General features: G+C 45.3%; 1 protein-coding gene across 1 annotated transcript in view; it reads right to left on the minus strand.

Annotated features, from left to right (window-relative positions):
• DDB1 (damage specific DNA binding protein 1) overlaps positions 1 to 19420 on the minus strand; it is a 990203-nt gene that overhangs the window by 218945 nt on the left and 751838 nt on the right. Inside the window, exons 19-20 of the mRNA XM_085648506.1 lie at positions 15925 to 16048; positions 8886 to 9050 (exon numbers count right to left, since the gene is read on the minus strand). Coding sequence (XP_085504632.1) covers positions 8886 to 9050; positions 15925 to 16048 — 289 coding nt within the window. The remainder of the gene's footprint in view (positions 1 to 8885; positions 9051 to 15924; positions 16049 to 19420) is intronic.

The raw sequence follows: 19420 nt of genomic DNA on the forward strand, positions 1-19420 counted from the left end.
GAGAAGCAGACCAGTGAACAACCACTGTTCTAGCAACTCTGGTACAGTGAAAAAAGTTTCTTGGCATGGGAGTATGTTAGTTTACCGAGTATTTATGGCATCAGGGGATTTTATGAAAATCAGTACATAAACTTACTAGACCAGTTGATCAAAAGGAAATTCTCATTCGTTCCTGGTTGATAGTACCTAGAGGTGCAGTTTGGACAGTTATTGTTGCATGTGCAAAGAGGTGTTACAGCTGTGGAAAGTCCAATTGTAGAACATTACATTCAGCAGTTTCTTGTTTGGGATCCGCGCATAGTTCTCTTGAAGTCCTGCTAAGGGTGTCTGCTTGCGCATTCTGAACACATTCTCTGTTTGAACCAGAATCTGATTTGAAGACACAGCCTGAAGCTCACTAACCCTATGAGCAGAGGTGACAGCAAAAGAAAAGCAGTTTTTAGAGTCAGCAGCTTGAGAGGACAATTATGAAGGGGCTTGTAGAAAGCACACAAGGTTAAAAGCAAATTTACATCCCATTGGGGCAATATGAAGGGAGCTGGAGGAAACAAATGAGTAAGGCCTTTAAAGAGCCTAGAAACATTGGGAGACTTAAAAAAAGAAGGCTGATCTGGAGGGCGTAGAAAAGCAGTAATAGCTGCAAGGTAGCCTTTTAAGTGTGGCCAATGAAGAACCCTGCTGGGCCAAAGAAAGTATATAGGAGGACCTCTGAAATAGGAGCAGAAAAGGGATCATCAGCCTTTGCTGTGCACCACGCCACAAATGTGTTCCATCTACAGGCGTACACCATTTTAGTGGAGGGACGCCTGGCTGCCAAAATAACATCACAGACGTTGGGCGGAAGGTCGAAAGCTGTCAACTATCTCCATGCAAGGAGGTGGAGACTGGACAGGTTCGGTTGAAGAACCATCGCCTGCTGCTGCGAAAGAATATCCTGCCGAAGGGGGGAGTCATTGGAGGATCGATGGCCATGCTCAGTAGGCCGGAGTACCAGACCCTTTGCTCCCAATCTGGAGCTACAAGAATATCTTGAGCCCGGTCATGCTTGATCTTCTTGAGCACTCAGGGCAGAAGGGGTACAGGCGGAAAAGCGTACAGGAGGCCAAAACTTCACTCATGACAAAAAGCGTTGCTGATCGATCACCGCCTTGGAAACTCCAACGTGCAATACTGCTGACACTGCACGCTCTCTTCTGAGGTGAACAGATCTAACGAAGACTCTCCCCACTGCTGAAAGAGACCTTGCGCCACCTTCAGATGGAGACGCCATTTGTGATCGACCTGGCACCGAGGGCAGAGTTAGTCAATTCTCGCGTTTAGAGAGCCCGCCAGGTGTTGAACTACCAGGGTTATGCCCTGATGTTCCAACCATGTCCAGAAGCAGAGAGCCTCCAGACAAAGGGACCACAACCACACCCCGATTGTTGTAGTACTACATGGCGGTGGTGTTGTCTGTGAACACCTACACCACTTTCCTCTTGAGTGGCAGGATGCCTTTAGTGCCAGTCTGATTGCCTCGAGCTCCAGAAGATTGATATGGAGACTGGACTACGCCAGAGACTAGACACCTCTGATCTCCGCCTCTCCCAAATGGCCGTCCGATCCCAAGAGTGACGCATCTGTCACCACCATTGGATCTGCCTCTGACCCAATCTTGGTTTGTTAGCCACCACTGCAGTTGGTGTGCAGAGATCTGGATGTAGTCAGGTTGATTCCCCTGATGCTGCGCCCACAGGAAATGTAGGTCCCACTGGAGAGTCTGCATATGCCATCCGGCATGATCCACCAGCAGAATGCAGGAGGCAAAGAGGCCCAGCAGCCTCAGAGTCAATCTCACCAAAATCCGGGATAGAGGTAGAAACATCAGTATCGTAGCCTGAATATCCCGGACTCGCTGCTCGGGAGGACAGGCCCAAAACTGCACTGTGTCCAGAATGGCTATGATAAAAGGAAGCGTCTGAGAGGGAGTCAGTTGTGACTTCGGCACGGTGAAAGTGAACCACAGTGAGTGCAGGAGGTATGCCATAGTCTGAAGGTGGGAGACGACAGCCTGGGGTGAGCCCACCTTCAACAGCTAGTCGTCGAGATGGGGGAAGACTGAAACCATTTGTAGGAATTTTAGGATATGCTTTCACGGTTACCCCCATTTTTTTTGATGGTGTCATTCTGTTCTCTGACTAGTCTGACTGGATCCTGCTAATAAGGACCCCAATCACTGTGCTCTCGCCCTAAGTTGGAATATGGTAAGTACTTTGGCACCTTCCAGATTGGCTACTGGTGTACCCTTTTAAATCTCTATGATATGGTACTAAGTTGCCCAGGGCATAGGTACACCAGGGGTCTTCCATGAGCTGCAGCATGTATTATACCACCAATGAGAGTCCACTCAAACTGTGACTACAGGCCTACCATTGCAGCCTGTGTAAGCTGGTGCCAGCACCACCGACAACAGATATAAGTTTACTTATATCTGAGGTCACTACAGTTAAATCCTAAAATGCACCCCTAAGGTAGGCCTTTCAATCCTTAAGGCAGGGCGCTTGGTTATAAGTGTGAGGGTGTCCAGCATGAGCAGGACACCTCCTACACACCCAGGAGTCGATTCTCCAGTTTGTCAGTCATGTTATACATATAGTAGACATCAAGTCAATTACTACATGTCGAACTTTATATTGTCGGCCCAGACACAGGTCATGTTTGGTATCAAACATGTTGGAATCCTATCCCAACACTGATTCCAGTAGGGAGACCCCCTGTAGTCTTGGTACCAGCCTTTCAGGATCTAACAGTAAGCTAGAACTGCTACTGACCTAAGACACATTTCTGCCCTTCTGCTGCTGAGCCAAGCTAGAGCAGGGGAAGGTAGAACAATAGGTTTCCTGTACCAGGGAGGTGCAACCACCTCCCAGACAGGACATACTGAGCTGGGGGCACATTTGGTGCCCCTCCTGTATACTCCACTTGGAACCAGTTCAGGGAGCCGTTGGCTCTTGCTCTGGTGTGAAACTAGACAAAGGAGTATCCTCCCCTCTGCGCTGCCCCTCATCTGGGTACTTAAGGGCGTACCTGTGGGTGGCTCTTCAGATTCGTCGTGGGCGAGATTCAGATCCGAAACAACTTCACCTTCAATCGTCTGGGCACCTAGCTGGACTTTGCTTTGGGAATAGAGACTGCAGCTGGAAGAGTCCTGCTGCTCATGGTCTCGCCGTCCTACCAGTCTTCTGCGTCGTCTGTGCCTGTGCTTCAACCAGGTTCTTCTCCAGGCCTATGGGCATTCAAGATACCTGAAGTAATCATCCTTGGAGTGAGGGAGTCACTCCCCTGCAACTGCAGACACTGCAACTAAGCTGACCGGTCCGCTGCTCCCGACGTCATCCGGACTTCAAAAGGCACGGCAACACAGGTGGTGGTTCTGCAACTCTCTCGAGCCCTGCACTGTCTTCTCACCGAGTTTGAGGCCAGTATCCCTTGTCGGAACCGTTGGAACAGCATCCCTGTGCGCTGCTTCGATTTGTCGTCGCCAAGGCTTGTTGACTCTTCACCAGAGATCTTCGGGCTTCAAGAAGCTTCAGCCTCCAGCATCTCTTCCTACCAAGATCTTTGTCCTCACCACAACCTCTGCATCATGGGCCTACATCATTGGTGAGCTGCTCGAGGTCCTCTTGTGACTCCTGGGCCTTTGGACTGTGTTCCCTTCTTGAGTGTCTTCTTTAGCTACAGTGGGCTCCCGTTGTTGCTCAGGGCCTGCTATGACCCTCCTGCACTTGGTGAGTCCCTTGCTGATCCGGACACTGCACGTTTGTGTTCCACGTCTGTTGCTGCTGCCAAGGCTTGTTGGTGCTCCCGCTGGACATCCAACCCTGGTTCTCGACTTTCAACGTGGGGCAGCTCGTGAATGGCTCCTGGTCTTCCACAGCGTCGCCTGGTCCGCACAGCTGTAGCGACAAGGTCATAGTCAACTCTCCGGCATCTTCAGTCATAGGCAGTCATTGGTCTTCCGTGCTTCCTGGTCACTCCTGCGTGGCATAGACTCTGTCCCCTCTGCTTGCAGAACTGCCTCTTCAAGAATCCACCCTTGGATTACACCGAACTCTTTCAACCTTCTTCGCTAGCGGCATCTAAACTGAAGTCTTTCATTGTGATCTATGGCGGTCTCCAAAGTCACTTTGCACCTTATGCACTTGGCTTCCCTGGGGGAGGTATCCTGGTTTCCGGGGTATCCGCAGGTGGGGTTGTCTTTCCAACCCTTCTTCAAGAGGATTTCTTCAGGGTCCTCTAGGAGGGGTCCTTCTTGAAAACTGCAACTGACTTCCCCGTTGACTTTCATTGAGTACGAGGCTGTTTTTCCACTCTGCACACAACCTCTGTGGGGTTCCTAGGTCCTGACCTTGGGTGTTTCCTTGGGCTCTTCTAAGACTTCTGGGTATAGTCGAGACTTCAGTCGCAGTTCAAATTCCACTTTAACATATGGTTTGGTCTTCCCCTGGAGACCACTGTATTTTTGTGCTACTTACCTGTTCTACTATTGAAGTATTGTGTGTATTGTGATCATATCTCCGTGTACGAGATTTACCAATGTGTTAGTGTGCGTTTATAATAAATATTTCTATAACTACACTGTGTGATCCTTTTCCACTTAACCTACACTATATGATTAGTACTGGTAAAACAAGCTTCTTAGCACTCCTTTTGGACTAAGCCTGAACAGTGCTCTCCACAGCTATCCACTTAGAGAGCATTCTAAAGTGGTCTAAGACCACTAAAACCCCTTTGGAGGGTTGTCTGGATTAGTTCAGGGTGCTAACCGACGAGGATGCTCGGTCAGACGTCCACCGCCACGCAGAGGCTGGACAGCTTGCGTGATTTGGTGGCTGGGTATGTCGTGGCTGGATGCCCCTTCCATAGCCACAAAAGGGACGAAAGGCAGACTGAGGTGGACGGGAGGTAGCAGTGAGGCCCAAGGATCTGGCTGTAGCTCGAGAAACCTTGAATCGCTCAAGCGTTGAGTCTGCCTTGTCGCCGAAAAGAGGAGTGACATCAAAGGGCATGTCCATCAAAGAAGATTGGACATCCCCCGAGAAACCAGAAGTTCTCAACCAGGCGTAGCATCTAAGAGCTACTGACGTGGCAATCGTTTTGTCCAGTGAGTCGATGGTATCCAGTCTACATTGGATGGTGAATTTGACTGCGTCTCTCCAGTCTGCAACTGCTTGAGAGAGAAGGGTGGAGCATCTGGTGGTCAACGGATGACTTGTTCTGGGGGGGAAGGGGTGGCGGGCTGGTGGTATTCAACAGACTACTTGCTCACCTCCGCTGTCCCCTAAAACAGTGCCGCCAAAGCCAGACCTGCCCCCCTTAGCTAAGCAACTGTCTGGAGGAGCCAAATGGAATGCTTCTTTTGAAGATTAGGTTTAGACAATTAAGCTCTTAGGGGAGGGATGTTGCATCAGGAACGCTGGGTCGCCTGGGGCAGTGGTGGACAGCGAACGTCCTATCCACAGGTGCTTGGACCAAATGCTCAGAAGGGTGTCTAAGGGCCTCATTTAACCGCAAAAGGGGTTTGGTGGTGGAAGACTCAGGCTGAAGCACCGTTGTCAGGAGGCTAGTCCTGACTGCCAGCATAGGGAGGCCCAGGACCTCCTCATCACCACAGCATAGGAAGCTCCCTCCTCCATAGCAACAGTAGAGGGAGAAAGCAAGGCAGTGTCATTGGAAGTTTCAAGACCACTGGCATTACTCAGGTCCATTTGCCAGCCTGGCTTTTCTAGCTGGTGAGTGTCTGCCTCTTCTAGCTGGTCAGTTAATGGGTCCAGCAGCCCCTTCCAATCATCTTAGTCACCTTCGGGCCCACAAGGAACACCAGGAATGAACAGAGTGGTAAAAGTCCCTTCCGGCATCGTAACCGACATTGGTCCGACTGTTCACTTCGGGGATGAAGATGGGGTCGATGTCAGGGGCACAGTAGGCGCTGGGAGTGTTGTCCACGGGATCGACGTCAGGGAAGGTCAAATGAGATCGACCGGCATTGATTCGGATCCATCCACAGAAGCCCTCTGGGGTAGGGCCTAAGACCCCGGCTTTGAAGACCTAGGGCGCCCAACCAACTCCACAGGGCCCGAAGGCGCACCAGCAGAACTAAGCTACCCAAAAATGAGATATAAGGTCTTATAAAATTTCTAGGATTTGGGCAAGAGACACTGACTCCCGGAAAGTCGGGGAGGTGCAGAGTAGTCTCAGAAGGAGGCAATGGAGACGGAGCTATTGAGCGACAGCGCTCCGAGTCCCGTCAGCCAACAGACAGGGAAAAGTCTTTGACTTCTTGTGTTTACCTAACTTACACAAACCTCCCCAACGAATTGGTGTGTGACGAGGAGTAAGGGCTCCGCAACTTTCCTAGACCTTCGCCTCGAACGAGAACAGGAGCGATCATCATCCGGTGGCAGGAAGCATGACTTGAAGCCGGTCCTTCGCTAGAACATCCTCTATGCACCAGGAGTCTTAGACTCGAAAAACAAGTCGACAAAAAGTTGAAAAGTTAGCCCAAAAGTGGCCAAGGGTAGCACTCTCCGGATCTGTGCTAACGCTGGCGCGGAAAAAGAAAGAACGGACATCAGCGTGCATGGGCGACGTCTATGTAGGTCCCGAGACATCATCCCGGTGCCCACGATGGACGTGGAGCCGCCCGACTCCACCCACCCAAGCACAGGGCTACTGCTGAAGAAAAATGTACGTATCCAGACTGACGCCAGGGGAAAATTCAAAAGGTAAGGAATCTACAACTAATAGTCTCTATTAGATTCTTAGTCTTTGAGTGAAGAACACATCTCTCAATTGATTGGCTGGGATGGGCACAGAATTGGCTTGACCAACCTGTAGGCTAAACTACCGGAGAATTTGTACTGAAAGGCAATTATTATGAAAGGCCTGCTGAGGATGTGCTGTCTTGAGCCCTTCTTGGACCCAATTTTAGGACAAAAGGCAGGACTTTGTAATTATAACATTTGTTGCCATCTCAAAACCTTGAAAGCCTCCAATGGTTTTGTGCTACTGGACTGTGGAAATTAGCTTTTTGAAGCTCAATGAGGAACGCCCAATCTCTTTGATAGAAATGAGGGTAGAACTTATGCAATGCCAACATCCAGAATGTTTCTTTATCTGTTTGCTTGTGATCTCAAAGCCCAAAATGGGTTTGAATTCTTGTTTGGTCCATCTTTTTCGAACTAGAAAGTAAAGGTTAGAAATTCTTTACTTTTTTGGAAGTTAGGACCACTTTCAGTGAATTCTTCTCCAGTAAGCTATTTATTCTTGACATAGTCTAACTTTTATAGACAACTTTCCTGAATAGATTGCTGTTGGCGATAACTTAAACCTGAGCAAATAGCCATTTTGACTAATGCTCTGTACCCAATTGTCTTTTGTTATTATTGCCATCCTACTAAGTGATTACAAATACATTTCCCTAAAGGAGTGGCCGACAGAAGAGGGAGAAGGGAGCAATCACTGCTGTCCTTCTGCTGGATGTTTTACTGAAGCTGCAGTCGGTGGTTAACTTTATCTTTCAGCAACAGGATGACTTGCTTGGTATGGTTGTTTTTCCTGCTGCTTAGATTATGGCCAGGGGCATCAACTTTCAGCAGAAAATGTCACCCTCCCTGCGGCCAGTAGTGATGTCTTATTATATTCCTTTCACTTTCAAAGTCCAGACTTTAAAGATTCCACCTGTCTTCAAATGTGGCATCTCTTCATCAACATACCAAATTAACAAAGTTCTCAGGTAAAAGGAGGTTGAGTATATGATGGTAAGCCCCATGTTTTAAAGTTCTCAGCCAGGAAAAAAGTTTGAGTTAGGTCGTCAAAGTAATCATGGGTTGCCAAATCTGCAGAAAAAGATGCCACACTAGTGACATGATTCAAGACCATGATTTCTTCATTTAAAATCTCATGCAAAGCAATCATAGGCCTTCAATTTTTTTATAAGTGGTACCAAAGGGAATTGTCATATCTACTAAACCAAACTGTTAAAAATAGCCGACATGCGACAAACTTTTCTTAAGCAATCGCACATCAAGCCTTGCCAGGTGGCAATATGAAGGAATGTGAATTAGCATGGGACCTCCTGCATAGCTCTCCTAAAAACAAAGGGTTCTTGTCTGGAGGTCTAAATTTTTACAGCAGCCGCATTGGGTGAGGCTTGATTGTACCCTGCGTCTGAAAAACTACATATCTGGTTTAAAACAGCCCTGAACCAAAAGAAATACAGGATTCTTGAACTCATCTGGTGAAGCGTCAAAATATTGACCAACGTTTTAGTGGAAGATGTAGCATGGGAACTGGCAGCCGTGCAGCCCCTCTGGTAAGCTCATCTTGGAAGGTATTGATGTCATCTACAGGGCTAATGCAAGCTGAATATAACTAGGTGAGAGGACTAATACCTCCTTTAACTTAATGCCCTAGACGAAGCAGAATAGGTGTAACTAGTCGTATACGTATACAAAGCAAGCAACTTTCTCATTGAGTATCTTGTTCAGTGGAAACACAGAATAAAGCCTTTGGGAAGTGTGATGTCTAGCATTTTCAGTTAAATGTTACGACTGGTTTGGCCGATTAAATATTATTAAAGAAGGATTTCCTGCAAACATGTTTATCTCACAAAATGTGTTACACTATCCCGCACATGCAGGGTGTATTTTACCTTTAATCAATATCAGAGAGAACACCATTATTCAGGACTCAATGTTAGTCTGCCTTAATTGCCAAACAATGAAATTCACAATTGGTCGACAGAATCAAACTTGCTAGGACAGACCAGTAAGCTTGCTCACAGCACAAGCAGGTCATCTTTCTCTAGCTTCCTTAACATGAAAACTATAGTCTTTGGTGCTTACCGTCGCAGTACTGAAATACCACAATGCGGCCCTGCTTTGGCTCTGCCTCCTCTGGATACACCATGGCAGTCCCCACAATGAAATATGTGTTGGTGTCTTTCCCTAACCGGCAGGACACTAGGCTGAGAGCATATTCATTCTGCAGGAACTGGTGAGCATGGAGCACTGTAAGAGGAAGAAACGGAAAACAGAACGAGAGGAAAAAAAAGTGAGTGGAATACACTGAAAAGATAAGGGAACCCTCCCTGTACGAAGAAAGACAAGCAAAGGAAAGAAATAGGAATAAAATGGAGCAAACCAGAAGGGAAGTGAACAAGGACTTGGAAAAAGGACAGTAGCAAACAAAAGTGAGTGGAACGCATATAAATGAGCAATGAATGAGGAGATTACACAAGAGTGATAAGAAAAGGAGAAACACAGAAGGTACAGAATAATGGGGAGATATGAAATGAGGGACAGGAGCAAAGGGGAGAAAATGATTGGACACAGCAGATCAGGTTAAGGAGGAAAGATAAAGTACAGCTGGTGAGCCGTTTCATGAGCAAGGACAACAAAGGAAAGGGAAAGCGAATTAACAGACATTAGTTACCACTATATCAGTGAAAGAAGGGAATCACAACAAATCTTACTGGCAAATTAATAAATTACCTACCATCATACAATAAATATTAAGAATGACAAATGGCAATTAGAAACAATCCATGTCAAATTCTACCCCTTCCCTTTCACGGCTCAAATCTACCCTGAGCTAATCAAACACTTTGCACATTATTCACCTTGGGGGCTTCAGTTCCCTGCAGAATTTACTTAAATGTCAGGACTTGCTATTGCCCTTTTTCCTTTTTCAGCCAGTTAAAAGAGCCCCCTTGTCGAAGTTGGGGGACAATTTTCCTAAAAAATTTATACCCCCACACTTTCAACGAAAGAAATGTTCATCTTCCAGTATTTAAACACCATCACTTTTCCCAGAAGCTAGTGTCTTAGCAAATGCTTTAACTCTCCAGCCACCTAGGGATGCTTCATCACTAGATAGTCACTTCTCCTACCTCTATCCTGGGAGTTAACACCCCTGTTCCCATTTCTCCTTTTGCTGTCACTTTATGATCCTCACCTTTCCCAGAAGTAGAAAACTGACATCAAAGTCTTGATTATAACATTCACCTGTGTGTTGATATCAGCGCCCAACATGTTATTTTTTTTTTTATAAATATTTTTTGGAAGAGTTCATACAGCTATCAATCGACATTTCATTAAAGAAATTACATCATAATGATCTAACAAAAAACAAAAATGTTATAGATTCCACATTTAGCACAACAATATAATATACACAATGGACAGCCAAATATTGCACTATGTCCCAGATATCATATTGATTCATTTCTAATATTATACGTTCTCCAAATAGGGAGATGGACCATCCCTCTTGTCACCCCACCTATCCCAGCGCCCCCATAGCCTCTGAAATTTGTAATTAGTTCCGGACCTCAACGCATATTGATATTCTAACCCCTTAATTTTTAACATTATAGACAAGACATGAAAGTAGGGATCACTTTCAAATGCCAGGTTTGAAGAATTATTCATCTTGCAATTAAGGCTATTATAAAAAATCATTTTTTCTCCAGTGGTTCTATATTGATGGTGGGAGAGCACCGCAAAACATCTGTCTGGGCATCATGGCCCGAAACCGGAACCGGCCCTGGCAAAATGCTCGGCCAGTCCCCAGTAAGGGAAAAAGGTGAGTGGGTGCAGCTGAGCACATTGACTATTCAGCCAATTTTGTTACAAAAAAGGCACCCCGGCGGCCCAAAACCGGCGCTCACTTTGGCGGCCCACTGGGGAAATGCCCGGTGCCCGCTATGGTCAGTCCGGCCCTGCTAGGCATCCACTGAACGATTGATCTTAAATGTGTGATGGCAATATTCCTTTATCTCAACCCAGAACTGATTAATTTTGGACAGCACCAGATGAGTCCAGTTGTGCCTACCCACCCCCTTTAGCAACTTAAACAACTTTCCAGTATCTCGGGGTTAATTGTATGCAAACAAGCCAGGGTTCTATAGAGCAACTATTTTGTATAAAATTGAATCCTTTGAAAATTCACCCCCTTCGTTAAAGAAAAATTGAACAGATTTATCTTATTTCAGGTCTCTACTGAGATCTAGAGGCCTTCCTTGGACTGCCACTTATCCCGGGCGTTCAAGAATATCTTATTGGCCTTCTTTTGTCTATGGATGGTTAGCCAGCATCTAATGACTCGACGCTTTCGAGCCTCTATCACATCTTCAACCAGATCTAGACTTGTCAAGATTCTCTGGGATCCAATTAATTAAAAAAAGTCTTATCCATATAAAGGACCACTGCATCATTTTAAAGTGCCTAATAGTAGGCTCAACTTCAGTCCAATCTTTTCAAGATTCTAAGTTAAGAAACTCCATGATCTTTCGATATCCATTACTCTTCCATCTAAGGCAGTTTTCTTTTCTAATAAAGGTCGATACCCAATATGGATATCTGCCAAACGGGTGACTCCACTAATAGCAGGAATATCATAATATTAAACCAGTTATTATTTTAGTTTGAGAGACCATTGCAGAATCTTGTATCTAAACTTTTTGGGTGATCTAGCAAGGCATGAAAAAATCAGCTCTCATAAAAACTTATCTATCCAGTTTATTCCTGGAGATTTAAAATATCTATAAGAACAAATGTACAAAATTTGCAAAACAGTATTCTTTATAAAACGGACAGGGCGAGGCACCATTCTTTCCCTTGCCTACATAATGTACCTAATCTAGAAGTTTTATTTGCCCACATGAAGGCGGAGAACGTTCCCTCCATTTCCTTAAAAAACTATCTGAAGAGCACATAGAGAATTGCAGCAAACAGGAAATTGCACAAGGGTAAAACTGACATCTGGCTAACTTTTTAGCGAAGGTCCTAGTTCGTAAGTATTCTAGTGCTTGCTTGATGTAACACCAATTCTAACCCTGTCCTGTGTTCTGACAGGGGTTTCATCTCCAAAATTCCTCTAGAAGTTAAGCAGCCGCGAATAGTTGCCTTGAATGCTTCCCAGACATTTTCCACACTAGCCGTGTTTACATTCTCTTTAAAGTAATTTACAATCTCACTTTGTATCCCCTTACACCAGTCTTCCTCTTCCAAGTTCACTTTGTTAAAAGACCATCTCCCTACCCTACCTTAATTCCTGTCCCTTTCATCTCTATCAGAGAATGATCTGAAAAGCCATTTATGACATTTGTATAACTACTCAAATGGCATGAATAAAGAAAATAATCTAATCTTGCAGCAGATTTATGCCTTTCCGAAATACACGAGTATTTAAGCCTGTCCAGATATTTCTCGTCGTAGGTCCACCAAGTTCAGACTCTTGATATAATCTGACTCTGGCCATTCGTAGCCTATTCTGCTTACAAGTGTCAAATAGGGAATCTAGCTCCGGAGTCATAAGAAAATGAAAATGCCCTCCTAATATTAATTTCTCTGAAAGGGTCAACAATTTCTGATACAGCTCTACCAGTGGTACTGGATCATCTAGGATCGGAGCATAGACTGTACCTATAGTTACTCTAGCATTGTTGATTAAGCAGCTAACCAGGGCCCAACTCCCTTCTTTATATGTTTGGGAGAAGCTAACATGATATGGGAAAAGTCTATTTGTATGAATTGCAAACCCCTCGCCCCCAAGGGCAGGTCTTGCACTAGAAATATACTGATGCCCTGCCCATTGCTTAAACAAATTATACTTTGGCTCCAGTTTATTCGAAAGTGTGTCTCTTGAATGAGCACAATATCTGGTGAATGCCCATTCACCCAATCTTCAATTCCCCAGGCCATACACTTATTATTCAGGCCATTAGCGTTGAAAGGAACAATTCTTACCAAGTGATCTTTATTTACCCTCAACTAAATCCTGGGTTCCAGCATGTAAAGGTATTTTAACCTAAAGTGCAGAGCAATAGTAACCCACAGAGGAATTATATGCATGAACTCTCTATCCAATAATTCTTTATTCCACATTGCATACTAAGAATGGCGACATACACAACTCAATTTATTTCCGGAGAGGAGATAAGATTTAAGAGAACCCCTAAATATTCATATAAGTAAGCGTATCTAAAGATATGCTATGCCATAGACTAATGCGCACTGCAAGAGTATACGTATTCTTGTTCTCAAACATTACAATTCTGTAAGAGAATGTGGTCTAACGGCTAGAGTGGTCGACCTCAAAACTGGGGAACCGGGTTCGAGTCTCGACAGGGACGCTCAACATCCTGTGGTTCTGGTCAAATCACTTAATCTCCCAGTGCCTACCAAAAATGAACAAGTCTGTCTGTAAAATAATTGGTGCTCATGTACAGCACTCTAATACCTTCGGCTCTGGTTCACGCTATATAAAACTAAAAAAAACGAAAGGATCATTTAAATTAGATTCCCTTCCCTATCACATTGTCCCATATATAAAAGGCCCAAGTGCATTTCCTAGCGCTGTAATATAACCCACAATTGAAAAAGCGTGCCATGCTTTAAGTGGAATAAAAGCATACTTAGAGTGTGAAAATACACATATCTCTGCCCAATGCTAAAGTGCAGTGCAAGGATATGCATATGCTTGTTCTCAAACATTTCAGACAAATTACATCATTACAATCCATTTCACCACCCTGTTCCGTATATAAAGTGCCACAATAAAACCCAGGGATAAGTAAGTGCGCCGTGCTTAAGGTAAAATAAAAGCACCAGTGACCACAACCTTTCAAAAGGAAAATATTCCTGAAAAAATAAAGAGCCAGGTCTAAAAGTGCAATACGTGGTTAGATATGTGCTTCTACAAAGACATTTCACAGCGATTCTCCTCCCTATTGCAACTCCCTATTTCTCTTCTTCATTGCACCGTTGCATCTTTAAAGTGCCTAAATGCATTTTGCTTCATTAAGCATTGCTAACCATTTCCCACCTAGCCCTTTCTGCACCTATTTTCCAACCTTTCCATTTGCCAATGAACAACTTCACATAACCAAGTTAGCAATCTTCCATTTTTTAACTGCAGTTACCTCACCGCCCACAACCCTTGACACCCACCCTGCACAACTTTACCTGAGGGGGAAATTACCCACATTACCTCCCACTTACCCCCACAAAAACAATGGTGTCATGACACTGCATCCCACCGCACTCGTGTCCCAAGGGCACCCAACCTCGCCCACATGGAAGCAAATCAGTTGAAGATGGAATCCTCAGATCTAAGAATTCCAATGAGACTCGGGTGCAACTACCACTGGGAATATCCATCCCTACAGCCAGAAAGCACACCACATCTTGCCAAGTGCCTACCCTGCTGGAGGCAAAATATCATAAATGGGATTCTAAAGGAGGCGTGCTCAACCCTCATATACATTCACAACCTAATTGGATATCTTCTGGAGAAGCTCCTGGGTCTCCACAATGTCTGAAAAAAGAATTGTTCTTTAACCAAGACCTGAAGCTTGGCCTGCTGCACAACAGACACATGAGCCCCCTTAGATTTATAGGAGTCATTCATCCGAACATTCTCTCCATCGCTGTGAGTGCAGACATCTGAAAAGATTCAGAACTGGGGCACCTCCAAAGTTCTTTTTTCTATGGCTTTAGACCAGATGCACTCCTTAACCCAGTAGTCGCTAAAGATCACCTGTATTTTGCAGGGGTAATTAGCATGGAAGGAATGATGAAATGACACCCTGTGAGCCCTAGTAACAGTCCAGTTTCCAATTAATTCAGGCATTGCTTTCTTCCGCAGGGCATCCACTCATTCCGGTACTCATACAATACAGAGATCTGACCACCTATTATAATTCTCCAAATCTTGCAGCTTATTTTTCGAGAAGGCCTTTGTCCTTTTCAAGTTTCATGGCTGACCTCTTGGATAAGAATCCTCCAAGTATGAGATTATAATTAAAACTTCTTTCAATCATCTTGGGAACTAAGCCATACCCTCCTCAATCTCTGTCAGTCGCTCATGGACAGCAGACATTTCCTGTACCAGAAACGTTTTCAATTCTCTGATCTCTGCTAGGATCATTTCAAACACACTTTTGATAGTCTGCTCATATCCACCACCATTGCCCCCCAGATCCTTCTGCAAATTATGTCCCCTTAGAATATCACCGCACTCTGGTAACACCTGTGCCACTTCATCGTTCACCTGTGTTTTCCAAGATAAATCTTCTAAAGGGAATGTCTTCTTGGGGGTGGGGGGCCCTGTTGACACATCCGCCTGTCCTCCTAAAGCTTCAGTTGAATTGGACGGTCCGTCTCCCAGCCCACCTACTACCGGTGTAATAGATTTCAAATGCTTCGAAAACAGAGGGTATTGTTTGGGCCTAGGTGGACTTGAAGCAGCTGCCATAATGTTCACACCTGTACCAACTACTAGTTCAATATTGTTATCTGTCCACTTCAGACCCGAAGGGGGGGGATCCAGAGTCCATCAACTGGGGGTCTGATAACTCACCACCCAACCCTCCGACACATTCCCTCTCACCACTCTCAATTTCTGACCCTTTCTCGTACTCTTGTTGCTAGAACCTCCAATCTTCTCGGCCTCACGGACCTCTCAGACTTTAAATTCCATCCTTTGTTGTGCGTTGCGATTCGTACGGATTGTGGCCGTTTCGCTTGGCCCCAGCACGTCCACTTCTGAACCAGAGTGGGGTGACTAACTGGTATTCACAGTTTTACGTTGCTGTGTTCACATACTGCGGCAAGGTAATCCTTCTCATGAGGACAGAAGGATAAAGTCCCAGTACTGGAAGGCAGTCGGCCTGCTCAGCTAGCTATAGCGATGCCAGGGTGATAGCTCAAGCAAATATATCTCTGGAGTGACTTGAAGAAAAACTCCAATTTACAGCCAGCCATCCAAGCACCATCTGGCAGCAGGGGAGAACGAGCGACAGCACTATTACCAAAGAAAGCCACTGGACACATTAGTCAGTCACAAACCTATGCGCCCCTGCCCCCTTCTTCTAGGTACCTTCAAAGGTATGCTGGTCTATGATGAGCAGGTTGTGCACTTCCACTTCCTCGCCGAAGGACGTCTCATGTGGAGATGTGCTGCTGGAAAACAATTTGCTGGAGCTCACACTGTTGGAGAGAGCCTATAAGAGATGAGTCGAAACATTACAAACTGCAAGAAACAGGGTGATGAGAAAGACTAGACCTAGTGAAGAACACATACATCAGGAGACAAAGAATAAAAGAAGTTACACAAAGAAACCTAACCCACTTGGTTTCCAACCTACAGAGCAAATATAGATAGTAGCTTCTAGTAAATGTATAGATTGGTCTATGGGTGGTTGCTCACCTGCTTTTACTAATTGGAAAGTTTATCAAAGCTATGTTGACAGCCTTTGACCTTGAAAACCGAGCCTTTTTTCCCCTACAAGTATCTTATCTTTCTTCCAACATATCATTACACATACATTTCTAAACCAGTATGAATGGACTCAAAATTAACGTACAGATGTTTTGTTTTCTTTTGTCCCTCTTTTTTCCAGGTAATAGAACAAAGCAATTTATATTTAGGGAGTTAAGGGTTTTTTCTGTAAGAAATTAGTACTTTTGCTGGAGTAGTTATTTTTTCTGGAAGAAGGTGGGCAGTAAAATGGATTGATTCACATGGAAAAATAACACCATTGGTGGAAAAGACAACACATCCTCAACTGTTATCGTTAAGGAATATGCTACTTACCAGTATGCATCTGTTCTTGGTATGTAGAGCTGCAGAGCCACACACTTAGGATAAGATCGCCATCTGGTGTTGGGCTCGGATGATTGCAGGTTGTTGTTGTCTTCGGAAGAAGCCTTTGGTCACGAGATAGGTGACTCCTCCTCTGGACAACAGTGCGCATGGGCATCCACTCCATCCTCAGATTGTTTTTCACCATGATGGGAAATGGAGTGTATAAGAAATAAAGAGAAAGGATGTCCATGTGTAGTGTCTAATTAAGACAATGCTGGAACAGATACAGGTCCCGGGAGGCGGGTGGGCGTGTGTGGCTCTGCAGCTCTACATGCCAAGAACAGATGCATACTGGTAAGTAGCATATTCCCTTCGAGGCATATGAGCTGCAGATCACACACTTAGGATAGACTATATAGCAGTGTCTCGCCTAGCGGTGGTCACCTGTATCCGTTGCAGCAGTTTGGAATAGAGTTTTTAGGACAGCTTGGCCTACTGAAGCTTGTTGTTTGGATTGCACATCAACACAGTAATGCTTAGTGAAGGTGTGTGTAGTAGACCATGTGGCTGCTTTGCAAATATCTTCTAAGGGGATGTTCCCTAAGAATGCCATAGAAGCCCCTATTTTACGCGTGGAGTGCGCCCTAGGGGGAACTGTAAGAGTACGTTTAGCTTTTTGGTAACAGATTTGGATACATTTAACTATCCACCTGGCTATACCCGATTTGGAAATAGGGTTGCCTTTATGTGGTGGAGCGAAAGCAACAAACAGTTGCTTGGTTTTTCGAAAAGGTTTGGTTCTATCGATGTAATAAAGCAAGGCTCTTTTAACATCTAAGGTATGAAGTGCCCTCTCAGCTACTGAGTCTGGATTCGGGAAGAAGACTAGCAGTTCGACTGACTGGTTTAAATGGAAAGGGGAGATGACTTTAGGGAGGAATTTTGGGTTTGTCCTAAGAACCACTTTGTTACGATGTAGTTGTAGGAAGGGTTCTTCAAGAGTTAAGGCTTGTATTTCACTTACTCTTCGCAGGGATGCGATTGCGACAAGGAAAGCCACTTTCCATGTTAGGAACTGCAGTTCGCATTTGTGCATTGGTTCAAATGGGGGACCCATGAGCCTTGTTAGAACAATATTAAGGTTCCACACTGGCGAAGGTGGTAATCTTGGAGGAATAATTCTTTTAAGACCTTCCATAAATGCTTTAATGGCTGGTACCTTAAAGAGGGACAGGTGTTGTCTATTTTGCAAGTAGGCTGCTAATGCCGCTAGGTGTAGACGTATAGAGGAATACGCTAAATTGCATCTTTGCAAGTGTAGTAAATAGCAAATTATGTTTTGGATGGAAGCATCCAGTGGACGTATGTCACTGTTAGTGTAGTAAATGGCAAATCTTTTCCATTTTGCCGCATAACACGCCCTAGTAGTAGGTTTTCTGGCTTCTTTTATGATATTCATACAGTCTGGAGGAAGGTTGAGGTACCGAACTCTAAGACTTCAGGAGCCAGATTGCCAAGTTCAGTGTCTGAGGATCTGGGTGTCTGATTTCTCCATGGTTCTGGGCTAATAGAGCCGGGGAGAGACGCAATTTTTGATGTGGAACTAGAGATAGTTCCAGAAGTGTGGTGAACCAGGGTTGACGTGCCCAAGTGGGAGCTACTAGGATGAGTGTTAGCGACTGTTTCAGTTTGCGTACCACAAATGGAATGAGTGGGAGAGGCGGAAAAGCGTACGCAAATCTGCCTGACCAGTTCATCCATATTGCATTGCCCTCTGACTGTGGGTGTGGAAACCTGGCGGCGAAGGTTGGGCATTTTGCGTTTTCTTGTGTGGCGAACAGGTCTATGTCTGTTTGTCCCCACTTTTGGAAGAATGGGAGTAGGACTTTGGGGTGTAATTCCCATTCGTGTATTTGCTGTGTGTGGCGACTTAGGAGGTCGGCCACCTGGTTCTGAACCCCTGGGAGGTGTTCTGCTAGTAGGTAGATGTTTTGGGGAATTGTCCATCTCCAGATTTGCTGTGCAAGTTGGGACAGTTGGAGAGAATGTCCCCCCCCCTGCTTCTGTATGTAATACATTGCGGTCATGTTGTCCGTGCGGATGAGGACAGTTCTGTTTTTTAGATGCACTTGGAAGGATTTGAGTGCTAGGAACACCGCCAGAAGTTCTAGGTGATTGATGTGGAGCTGTTTTTGTTGAGTGGTCCACCTGCCCTGAGTGGTGTGTTGAAGAAGGGGGCTCCCCACCCCGTGAGAGATGCGTCGGTGGTCAGCACAATTTGTGGAAGAGGCTCTAAGAACGGCCGCCCTTTGGACAGGTTGATGGTGTTCCACCACTTCAGTGAGCGAAGTGAGCGGCTGTCCACCAACACCAGATCGGTAAGTTGTCCGTGAGCCTGGTTCCACTGTTGTGCTAGACATTCCTGTAAGGGACGCATTTGAAGGCGTGCGTGGGGTACTATGGAGATGCATGACGCCATCATGCCTAAGAGTTGCATAAACACTCTTGCTGGAAGAGAGTGTTGGGTTTGAAATTTTTTGATGAGATTTTGTATGTTGGCTATCCTGGCTGTGTTGGGATAAGCTATGGCCTTGGATGTATCTATGGTTGCTCCCAGGTATTGATGTAGGTGGGAGGGTTGCAGTTGAGATTTGGGATAGTTGATGGTAAATCCCAAGTTGTGTAGGGTTTGAATAGTGCGGTGAGTGTGGAGAACGCATTTGTCGAGAGTATTGGCTTTTATGAGCCAATCGTCCAGATAGGGGAAGACATGGATTTGTTGTCTCCT

The sequence above is a fragment of the Triturus cristatus genome, chromosome 3_2 (genome assembly GCF_964204655.1).
Source record: "Triturus cristatus chromosome 3_2, aTriCri1.1, whole genome shotgun sequence".
NCBI classification, from domain to species: Eukaryota; Metazoa; Chordata; class Amphibia; order Caudata; family Salamandridae; genus Triturus; species Triturus cristatus.